The 12,145-nt window shown below is 48.4% G+C and overlaps 1 protein-coding gene across 1 annotated transcript in view; it reads right to left on the reverse strand.

The window, feature by feature from the left end:
- SPON1 (spondin 1) overlaps window positions 1–12,145 on the reverse strand; it is a 305,960-nt gene that overhangs the window by 23,455 nt on the left and 270,360 nt on the right. Inside the window, exon 7 of the mRNA XM_017881549.1 lies at window positions 858–922. Coding sequence (XP_017737038.1) covers window positions 858–922 — 65 coding nt within the window. The remainder of the gene's footprint in view (window positions 1–857; window positions 923–12,145) is intronic.

A 12,145-nucleotide genomic window follows, 5' to 3' on the forward strand; every position in this document is an offset into this window, starting at 1 on the left:
GTGAGCCACTGTGCCTGGCCAAGATTTGAATTCTTAAAAGATCGCTCTAGTAACTGTGGATGAGGAATTGGACTGAGGGAGACTACAGCAAAGCAAAGAGGTGACGTGGTCCAGGTGAGAAAGGGTGATGGCTTGAAGGAAGGGGAGGAGAACAGCCAAGTAAGGACTGATTTGTGAGCTGCTCAGAAGGCAGAATCCACAGGGCTTTGAGACTCACTGTACTTTCAATATTTCTCCACATGGAGAACAGCAGGTTTGTTGAAGGTGATGGGACCCATTTGGGACATGATGAGTTTAAGGTCCAGGTGGATCATTCATGGAGAGGTGTCCAAAAACCTGATGGATACACCACTGTATCTATCTATCCATCCATTCGGCAGGAGGTAGTTTTGGAGACTGTCAGCATACGCCTAGTCACCTGACTCAAGGGCAGATAAAATCTCTATGGGATAGAGGAGACAGAAAAGAAATGGGACTGAGAATGGAACCCAGGGTAAATCTGACTTTCCACACGTCAGACTGGCTAAGCGTGAGTATCATCTGTATGCTCTGAGGGTGAGGGCATGTTCGGTCTGTTGTGGCTGAGAACATTGGTGAACACAGAACAGTTAATCTTCACATCTGAGTTGAGTCCACTGTGGTATCAAGGCCATTGGGGAAAAACAGAGCCTGAGCCTGCATCCTTGAGAAGATAGGGCAGGTGTGATGCTCTGCACCTAGAAACCATCTTGCCTGCTTGTTAATGGAGAAGTACTGCTAACTTTAACAGCATAGCTGGTATGTGGTGGCCACTAGGTAGGTGGCCTTGAGAAGGGGCTAGGATAAGACAGGCCAGGCGAGGGACTTGTGTTACTTACACGTTGAGAGGCTGCCAGGCTGGCCACTGGGCTTTGGCTTTGATGACGGTGAGGACCTCATCACTCTGCAAAAAAGGACCACAAATATTTAGTGAACAGAGCAGGGCTCATGGGAACAATAGGGCTTTGAGCTGGTGACATCGTTCACCCCACTCCCTCACTTGCTGTTGGAACTCTTCCTGCCTGGGTTTAGAGCCACCTTTCTCTGGGATGGGGGAACCCTGGGTCCTCAGTGATACCAGGAGAGGGGACTGAGTGTCTAGGTATGTCCTGGACACTGAAGGGCCACTGAGTCACACCTTTGGTTTCCAGCTCAGCCCATCCCTTCCCCACTAGAGCAGAGATCTGGCCTGGATTCTGCCTTGGTTGGCCAGACTCCCATGTCGTGTCCATTCCAGAGGGCAGAGCCATGCTCTGTGTCCAGACACTGAGTGGGGCCTGCTCCAGGCCAGCTGGGTCAGCAGAAGCTGCAATGTGGCTAACACCTGGCCCCGAGGACTGTCCCCCCAAGGCCTGTCCTGCTGGTGAGACCCATGGCTGGATCAGACTCCCTTGGACGAGGAGGCCAGCACAAAGCTGAGGCCCCACACCCGTGGTGCTCCTCAGGTTCTCTGGCTCTGTTTTGCTTTGGATGATGAATAAAGCACGATAAAGTTATTTTAGGGATAACTGGGGGACTTGAAGTAATTTTTTGAGGAATAATTTGATAATTAACATTTTGAAGGAAAGCACTGAATGGTCATCATAGGGCAAAAATCAGAACTTCGTTGATCTTGCTTAACTTTGAGGTTTGGTTGGGCTTTTATTTTCAATTACCCACTGCGGGTGAGGGGTGCCATGATCTTTGCAAGGCTGGAGGCCTCCACAGGCCGAAGTTCAGCTTTGGTGGGGAGCTTTCCCCAGAGTAGAGTCAGCTGGCCCTGTATTACCCCTTTCCCTGGCCCGGGCCCAGCAGTGCTCAGACACAATAGTCCATTGTTTGTGGAAAACTCCAGAATGTCACCAGCTGGGGAAGGAAGGGCTTTGTTGCCAACTGAACAGATCCCTGAGTTCCAGGGGAAGACTTGCTTGGCTGGCTCATGGCGACAAGGCTACAGTCCTTAGAGTCGTGCCTGGCAGCAGGTGCCTAGAATATAGTTAGGATGCATTGTGACCTTCTCCCTGGTTGGGTACCTTGCCCAGAAAATCCCACAGCCCCATGGAGACTGGAAGGAAGGAGGACAGTGCTGTCTCTGAGGCTCAGGCCCAGAGGTTATAAAATGCTTTGTGGTCCAGCGCTTCCCATTTACCATGCAGGAAAGGGGCTGTTGGGTGGTGGTGGTGCAGAGGAAGGTGGCTTAGCCAGACCCAGTGTGGTCTGGGCTCCTACAGACAGTTCTGGGTGAGGAGAAGGGCCCACAAAGACAGGCCAGCAGCAGTGAGCCACCCAGGAAGCTTGCAGCCTCCACCTAGGCTCAGGCTCCCTTGGGTGCCCTCTTTGCATCAGATGAAAAAAATCTTCAGATGGACAGACACCCCAACATTCATACGTCTGCAGGCAAAGCATTTCCCAAAGGAGCAGTTACATTTCTCATGCAAAATATATTTATTTGTTTACAGTGTATCCCTTCTTCCCTCCTAAGAAATACCTGTTGAATGACCGAGAAGTTGTTTATCCTGAAGTCACATAGAGAACACAACTTATCTATCTCCTGAGTGCCAGCTCTGTGTCTCCCCAGACCTGGTTTTCCTCCAGTCATCTCATATGCCTCATGGCTGAGCCCTTCCTCTGACCTCAGAGTCCTGCTCTTCCTCCAGCAGCCCGGCCTGGGTTGAAGGCACAGCTCAGGCGTGCCTGAGCTGGATGCCGAACACCACCAGCTCCCTTCACCCCCGACACCAGTCAGGCTGAGGCCTCCAGTGTTCACCTCCTTCCACAATCTCCCCTCTGGTCACACCGTCTCCAGTATCTTCTTGCTTCCCCCAGTTCATCCTCCACTTGCTGCAAATCTGACCATATCTGTCTCCTGCCAAAACCCTTCAAAGACTCCTCATAATTTCCATGACAATTTCTTACTGCCTGAGTTTTGCTTACGTGGTCCTCATCATCTAGTTCTGCTCTACTTTTTTTCTTTGATTTTTAATTCCAGAATAATACACTGTGGAAAACTTTAGCATCACAGAAACTCACAATGTAAATGTTGAACACAGTCTACTTCAACAGCGACTCTGCCTTCTATCTCCTTCTCCCTTTCCAGAATATTACAGCATGGTGTGTATCTTTCCAAATCTTCTACGATGCACACGTAAGGATGTGTGTGTTTGTGCATGCATTATATTTAGCTTTCCCACCAAATTTGTGTCATACTGAATATCTTGTTCTGTACCATGACTTTAAAATATTTCCTTAATATCATATCACAGGAAACTCTCCATCAGTACATACTACATACTATATATGCTATGTATCTTATCTCTCTTTCTTGATTTTTAAAGTGTTGGATATCTTCAAATTATGGCAAACCAGGTCAAGACTTACAGAAAGGAAATCCGAGATACTGTCTGATGACAATGCCTTTGCTCTTGAAGAAATATTTCACTAGAAAATAAAATCAATGTGGGTGGAGTGAAGGTGGCTGCCAAGTTAGCTGGCCCTGCAGATTCACCTTGCTTTACAGTTAAATTCTGGTTTACAGGTCCCAGCTAATATAGTGATTTTGCTTTTGTAGTATATCACTGTACACACACACATACATACACACACACACACACACACATACAATATTGCTTCTTGGCCTTTTGGCCAAGATCAAATGTACAACTCCACAAGTATTGTTTGGACCCTACATTACCATTTATTTATGGTGATGAAACTCCATTTAGATCTATGGAGGCTCCAAGGATGGTGGGTTCCTGTGTGTGGGGCATGACAGCTTCCTGCTGTAAATCTTTTCATCTAGTGGTTACACAACATCTGCATGGTCAACAGCTTATTGTTCTCTTTTTTGGTGATCATTTGAGTTAAATGAAATAGAAAGCAGGAGCATTCTACCACACTTATTTAAAAAGCTACATATTTTTGTTGAAGCAGCAAGTTATCTGGTAGAACTTAACTTCTACAGGATCAGAGAGAATCTTCCTCATTCATGGCCATATCTCCATGCCCACGGCTGCTCAGTAGATTGTTCAAAAAGCAAAGCCACACCATTCTCTTTGATGTATGCAGACAGTTATGTAGCAGGGGATATTCTCTAACTTATTCCACTGGCACCATTAGCACATATTTAGTTGTTTTCATAAATGATGCTGTGATGAAGACTCATGTACATATTTATTTGCTCATACATCCAAGGATTCCTGTGTCATTGAGTCAAAGGAGTGATCAAAACATGAAGCAAATTTAAAATTGTAGTTGGCCCTACCAAATTGCCGTCCAAATGTCTATACTAATTTCTACTCCCAGCAAGGATGTGTATGTGCCCATGTTCTCAATTTAGGGCACACAAGATACTATTCATTTTTTTAACGTTTATGAATCCAGCAGGCAGGAAAGTAGCGTAGTTGAGAAGCATAAACTCTCGAATCATACCTGAGGTCATATGCTGATGGTACCATTTACTAGCTCTGTGTTTTTGTTTTGTTTTTGAGACAGGGTCTCATTTTGTCACCCAGGTTGTAGTGCAGTGGCACGATATCAGCTCACTGCAGGCTCAGCCTCCCGGGCTCAAGCAATCCTCCCACCTCAGCCTCCTGAGTAGCTAGGACTACAGGTGTGCACCATCACCCATGGCTAATTTTTGTATTTTTGTAGAGATGGGGTTTCACCACATTGCCCAGGTTGGTCTTGAACTCCTGAGCTCAAGTGATCTGCCCGCCTCGGCCTCCCAAAGCACTGGGACCACAGGTGTGAGCCACCGTGACCTGCCAAGTTCTGTGTTTTTTGGCAAGTCTCGTGACCTCTCTTAGTTTTCTCATCTGTGAAACAGGGTAAAAAGAGGATCTCCTGCATGTGGTTGTTAGGGGGACTAAATGACAACTCATGTAATGTGCCAGTGAAGTGCCTGGCACATAGCAGGTACTCCATCAATATTACTCATCATTCTGATTCTTACTTACATTCAGGCCAAGTTGGATTCAGAATTGACTTGTGCTGCCTGAGTACAGAGACTGGAGCACACAGTTGCAGGTACAAACCCACAAAGCCTCAGGAGAACTTCCCTCCATTGAAAGCCAAGCTCTGCGTCTCAGGGAGCGTATGATGGAAGGCTTATGTAGCTTGGATGGGGGCACTGGGGCCCTGGGCATTTCATATTCTGAAGAATGAAGGACTTAAATTCAGAGTAAGCAACCCACACTTCAGACTTAAATGAAAAGCTTATTTTAACAAGTCTCTAAGGCACAGACAGGAACTTTCAAGAATCCTTAGAGCCTCTTCTCAGCTCCCAGAGGACCCTTTTCAAACAAAGTGTTTCAGGGCAGCCACAGTTCATGCTTCGTTAGGATGATGCCAATTAAAATAGGAAAAAACCCAAAGATACTACAGGCCACTCATATTCATCTTCCATTTTGCTTTTGTAAGCATACTGTGGGGATATAACAGCTCTACTTGTACCTCACAGTTACTGGTACCAAATGGGAACAGCATATCCCCTAACAGGCCATGGGCTGAGGTCAGGTCTGGAGGGAAGCGGGTTCATGTGGAATGAAAACAGATCTGGAACAGATCTGTTCTGGAGGCAGCAATTACATCGGTACCAGGAGACAAACAGGGTGGTCTGAGCAGAACAGAGAGTAAGGCTGTGAGTCTAGGGTCAGGGCTGGTGTCTGAACCAATCTTACCCCACGCTGGCCCTCCTCTGCACTCCAGAGCCAGCACCCACTGAGGGAGAGCTCCGAGCATCTCAACTGTGCCTATAGCAGAAGGCCAGAGTCTGTCACCTCCCCCTGCTCCTTTCTTCCTAATTTTTTGACTTCGTCTTCCAGTCCCGAACCACAAGCCGTTTCCTCATCCAAAACATTCCTTTGCTCCTGGTAGCACTGAGGCTCAGACCTCAGTATGGCCAATTTCCCTGATGCGCCTACCATCTCTCCTCCTCCTCCCAGGAAGAGACATGGGATGCAATCCATGATCATAGCGGGAAAGGAATAGAAACAGGTGGAAACAGCGACAATAATAAAACAATTTTTTTTTTATGTGCTAAGCATCTTGCTAACCTTGCAAATTGCCTAATACATAGCATCTGATTTAATCCTTACAACACATTTGCAAGGTGGGTATATACTTTTTAATCCTCAGAAACACATTTATTCCGCCAAATTAGTTTCACAGTCAGCCGACTGAGCTAGAGTTTAGACCTCAGTCTGATTCTAGAGGCCACACTCGTTGCCACCGTGAACCCAGGCAGGGGCGGACTGAAAGTACACACTGTGGCCCAGGAGAACCAGGCCCACCCCTCCTCCTTCTGCTGCTCTTAAGGGCATGTCCTAGCCTACTTTCAGTTCTGCATATCACAGCCACACGTGGAAGACTATCAGACTATGTTCACAATGCTGAACCTTAATGCTGTTCTGACAACAAGTCTTGATGAAGCCGGGGAGGCACCCGCTCCTTGGGCTGAAGAAAAACTGTCTGCTACTAAACAGGGGAAAATCCAGTGCCACTAATTGCAAATGCAGTGATACACAGCTGTACACACAGTGTGCATTTCCCCATTCAACAGCCTGTTTCTTACAGAAAGCTTTGGAAATAGCTATCATGCTCTCCACTGCAGGTGAGGAAGCTGAGGCTCAGAGAAGTCAGGTTACTTGCTGACCACACAGGAGCCACGATTCCAACGCAGGTGTATCTGACTCCAAAACTCACATTCTTTCCACTTTCCCTGACTGTCCTTCCTCTCCATCCTTCTCTGCTCCCGCCCCCATGTTGCTCATTTTGCAGCCAGAGCACAGCTGACCCTGGTTGGTGGCTTTCTCCAAGGAGCCCTTGCTTTGAGGTACAGGCTCACTGGGGTTCCCTCTGGGAGAGCGGCATCTGGAACCTTGCATAGGGATCCTGGTGAGCACTATTTGGTCCATTATTCACTTTTTCCCTTTCCCAGTTGCCATGCATAAAAAATATCCATCCTGACAGCTTCTAACTCTGAAGGTAACTTTTTCATGCCTGGGTGAGTGTCCTGGTGATGAGTAGGAGGAAATGAGCCATTTTATGAGGTGATCATGGGGCTGTAAGCATCTTTAAACCCGATTGTGCCCAACAGTCGCCTCCTCTAATTTCTACAGGCTCTGGGCTTCTCAGGTCATAAATAAAACAGCTCATATTTGGTGGCACTTTGTAGTTTGCCCACGGTCTACACTGCTGCCCTCTGAGGAAGGCAGGCAGGTGTCCCCATTTCTCAGGTGAGGCAACTGAGACTCACCTCTCCTCTGACAGCAGACTCACTGCTCCCCTCAAGGCACCAGTGACCTCTCCGTGCCAAAGCCAAAGTCAGTGCCCACTCTCGGCTCTCGCGGCCCCTCAGCAGTATTTGACACAGCTAGTCACTCTCTCTGCCTTGAAGAGCTTTCTCCTCGGCTCTGGGACTTGCTGCCTCTGATTTTCTTTCCACTTCATCAGCTGTTCCTTCTCAGTCTCCTTCGCTGACTCCTCTTCACTTTCCTCTAAAGCTTGAAGTGCCCCAGGGCTCAAGCCTTTGGTCTTCTTCTCTTCTATCCACACTCCCTTGGTGATTGCATTGAGTCCCCTGCCTTAAAAAGCCAACTGTGTATGTGCTGGTGATTTCTAAGCTGTAATCTTCTACTGCAAACTGGCCTCTGACTCTAGACTTGCATATCGGCCACTCAGCATTTTCATCTGGGTATCTAAGTAGCATCTCAAACTCAACAACATGCCTGAAACCAAACTCCTGATCTTCCCCTCCCTATGCCCAGCCTCCTTCATTCTTCGCATCCCATTGCATGGCAATGCCGTACTTCCATTTCCATCTATCCTGGATGCCTCTTTCTCTCCCACCATGCATCTCATCCATCGGCACACTCTGTCAACTCCACTTCCAAATATCTTCATGATCCAAGCACTTTCCATCTCCTGCCTGCCTCCATCCTGATCCAAGCCACTATCATCACTCAGCTAGATGAGTGCAGTTGCTTCCTAGCAGGTCTCTCTACCTCCCCTCCCTCCCTCTAGACTCTTCTTCATCCAGCAGTCATATCATGCCATTCCTCTGGCCAAAATCCTCCAGCAGCTTTGCATCTCACAGCAGACAGGACCTTGCTCTGGTCCCCTACGCCCTCCATGGTCTACCTGTCCTCCTGAGCGTCATCTCTTACCACTCTTCCTCAACCTGGCTTTCAGCATCCTGGACTTCTTATGTGTCTTTAAACATGCCAGACATACTTTGCACTTGCTGTTCCCTGTGCCTGGAATGCTGTTGTCCCAGATACCAGAGCACTCTCTCCTTTGTTTCCTCCAGGTCTTTGCTTAAATGTCAGCTTCTCAGGGAAGCCTTTGATGTCCATGTCAGGTCCCTGCCCCCCTTTTGACTCAGCATCCCTATTCCTTTATCCCAGTATCTTTTCTCCATAACATTTGCCATTGTCCAGTTGACTGTGCATTTTGCTTATTTTTTTTTTTTTTTTTTTTTTTTTTTGAGGCAGGGTCTTTGTTGCTTAGGCTGGAGTGCAGAGGCATAATCGTGGCTCACTGTAGAATGACCTCCTGGGCTCAAGCCATCCTTCTACCCTCAGCATACCAAATAACTGGGACTACAGGTGCCTGGCACCATGCCCAGTCAGTTTTTAAATTATTTGTAGAGATGGGGTCTTGCTTTGTTGCTCAGGGTGGTCTCAAACTCCTGACCTCAAGCCATCTGCTTGCTTCAGCCTCCCAAAGTGTTGGGATTACAGGTGTGAGCCACTGTGTCCTGCCTTATTTGCTTTTTATTGTCTATCTCCCCCCTGCTAGAATGGAAGCTCCAAGAGGGCGAGGGTGTTTGTCTGTTTTGCTCACTGCTGTACTATCAGTGTTTAGATCTATGCTGGGAACACACTCAGCTAATACTTCTTGGATGAATGAGAGGCTGTGATGAGGAAGAGGCTGGTGTCTTCCGAGCCCCAGTCCGTGAACACTCCCTTGACCTAGGATGGAGCCAGAGTAGTGTGAAGTGACACTCATCGACCGGGATGTTAGCTGGAGGCGCTGGAGGAGCAGTGAGAGCCCCAGCGTAGAGCTATGCCAGCACTGCCAGGTAGAGGAGAGGAAGGGACAGCACACAGGGGCCACTTTGGGAACCGTGGTCAGAGCTCACAGGTTCTGAACCTGGATCAGGTGGGCGGGCTGGCTGGCTGTTCATAAGTGCTCATTCCACGCCCCATCCCCTGGGAAGCAGCTGCCATCACAAGCTGCTGTCTGATCAGCTATTTCAGAGCCAGAGAAAGTATCTGAAGCCCATTAGCAGATCCACTAGAAGATGATGCGTTTGCACAGAAGCATTTCAAATTCAATTTCTTTTTATTCCTTTTCAAACACAGCTTGTAATTCCGATGGGAAAATTGCATAATGTCCATAGATAACAATTTTCCCCTGAGATGGTTTTGTGGAAGCAGCTTGGCATTTCTGAAGCCAGAGAGGAAGGGCCCATCAGAGCTGTTTTGGGCCTGCCCCACTGCCCCTCCGCCCAAGGGCTGCCTCCGGTGGGTGGGAGCTCTGAGGACTCACATCACCCTATTACCTTCTGTGTGCTGGCACTGGCCATCGGCATTTATTTAGCTTGTCCTTTGGTAATTGAAGTACCATCCTGGGTTTAACCTCATTTTCTGCATTTTTATTATGTTCTTTTTAGTGCTCATGCAAGTCTGCTGCTCCCCTGAGTGAAATCAGTGAGCAAAGGAGAAGAGGCTGATGGGGCACGCCTGCCTCCCATCCCACCAGCCCCCAGGACCTGCTCTTTCGTGGCCCACACCTCCATCTTCTACCCGACCTTTAGCAGTCAGAAAAACCTTAGTGCCAAGGCCAGAGCAAAGAAGGGAAAAGGAGGCCACAACAGAAGATATTCAAACATCATGTAGGTGATGCCAAATTCAAACAGGAGTTCTCTCCTCAAGCAGGGGCTCCATCAAGCAGGGGCTGTCTGCCTTCAAACAGAAGGGGCTGCCTGGAAGCCCAGCCATGAGCCAGGCCGTATCTGACTGGAGGTGCTTCAACCTGTAAGGATAGTGCCCCTTTCAGCACCCCAACCCTGCCCCATGGGAACACCTCCTGTAGTCTTCAAGAAACAGCATTGGTGGCTGGGTGCTTTGGCTCACACTGTAATCCCAGCACTTTGGGAGGCCAAGGTGGATGGATCACCTGAGGTCAGGAGTTTGAGACCAGCCTGGCCAACATGGTGAAACCCCATCTCTAAAAGTACAAAAATTAGCTGGGCATGGTGGCGGGCACCTGTAATCCCAGCTACTTGGGAAGCTGAGGCAGGAGGATTGCTTGAACTCAGGAGGCAGAGGTTGCAGTGAGCTGAGATGGCGCCATTGCGCTCCAGACTGGGCGACAAGAGCAAAACTCCATCTCGAAAAAAAAGAAAAAGAAACAGTATTGGATACTCCTCAACCGTGATTCCCATCCCCACTGCCATCCCAGGCCAGGTCCCGTCCCAGAAGCCAGCATTAGAGCAGGGGCCGCATTGCATCCCTTCTATATCCCCAGCACCAGCCTGGCTTGTGAGAGGTATGCAGGGAATATTTAAGGGATAAATAATGAATGAATTAATTAAACAATTAGTTAATAATAGGCTAGAGGAAGCCTCTGGCCTTGGCTGCCCTCTCAGAGGGTTTAGGGGCTCTTGTTCGGAGTGTGATGGGACTGGGACATGGCTGAGGGGTTTGTGAGCAGAAGAGTGGTATGGCCTGATTCATATTTTTAAAGGATCCCGCTTGCTGCTATGGGAAAGTAACTGGAATGGGGCAAGGTGGGGAGCAGGGACCCCAGGCGGGAGGCCATTGCTGTATCTGGTGACATAGGACCAGGGAAGAGCAATGGAAGGGGTGGCAAGGCATGGGATGCAGACATATTTTACAGGTCGGCTGGGCATTATCTACTGATGGATTGGATGTGAGGTGTAAAACAAAGAGGGATCAAGGATGACTCCAAAAGGAGGTGTCATATAGGAAGCTAGATATATAAGGCTGGATCTCAATGGAGAAGTCCAGGCTAGAGATGTAAACTCCAAGTTATCAGCATAGAGACTGGTAGTTAAAGCCACAGAATAGATTTCCTGGGGAGTGAATGGAGGCAGAGAAGAGGATGGGGGAGAGCCAAGCAGACTAAGGTGCAATGGCCAGAGAGATAGGAGGACATCAAGACCTGCCCAGGGCCTCTTCAGAAACCTCATGCTGCCCCCATTGCTACCTCTGCGGCCCCTGTTTACTGCTGTCCTACTGCCCCCTGCCACGTGCTCACTGCTGCTGCCACTTGCCCTACTGAAAATACAAGGGAAGCAGGTTCAGGAAAGATGGAGGTGAGCTAGCGGAGCCAGCAAGCCCAGACAGAACTTTTTGAGAAGTTTGCTGTGGAACTGAGAAAAATGGCAGTAGCAGGAAGGACATGTGATTATTTTTTAAAAGATGTGTAATATGAGGGCAAGTTTGTATGTCCAAGTGTATAATCCAGTACAGAAGATAAACTCATATTGCAGGAGAGAGGGAGGGTGCAGTTGCAGGAATGGAACCCTAAGGTGAGATCCAGACCTGGGAGGGAGGAGTGGTCTTCCAGCATTGCCAGAGTGGGGAGGGAAGAAGGAGGCAGAGGACAGAGCTGCAGATGCTCCGGTTACTGGTTAACTGCAGGTGCTCTGGTTAGTGGTGACAGGCATGAGCCAGAGAGCATGTGGGTTGGGTTACTGGGGCTGATGGTGAGGACTCATTCATCCAGCAATGATAGATGGAGTCCCTAGTCCATTCCAGGCCTATTCCACCTGCTGGAGAGAGAGGCCTGAACAGAAGACACACCCATCCTTGTCCTCAAGGAGCTTACATTCCGGAGGAGGAGGCAGACATAACAGCTACACGGTGTGTCCAATGATGATTGGCTCTCTGGGGAAAATACAGCCAGGAAGGGTGAGGGTGAGGGCCAGGAGAGGGCGAGAGAGTTATGTTGTAATTTTAAATAGAGTGGTGGAAGAAAGCTTCACCAATAAAGTAACTCAAGTATTTTAAGAAACAGATGCTGATGTACATGAAAGGGCCAGGAAAGAACTCTACCAAAATGAAAATATACCTCACATACTGAAATAAGGTCTTTAGAATTTAAAAACATAACCATG

This window comes from Rhinopithecus bieti, unplaced genomic scaffold (genome assembly GCF_001698545.2).
Source record: "Rhinopithecus bieti isolate Rb0 unplaced genomic scaffold, ASM169854v2 scaffold_11944, whole genome shotgun sequence".
In the NCBI taxonomy this organism is placed as follows: Eukaryota; Metazoa; Chordata; class Mammalia; order Primates; family Cercopithecidae; genus Rhinopithecus; species Rhinopithecus bieti.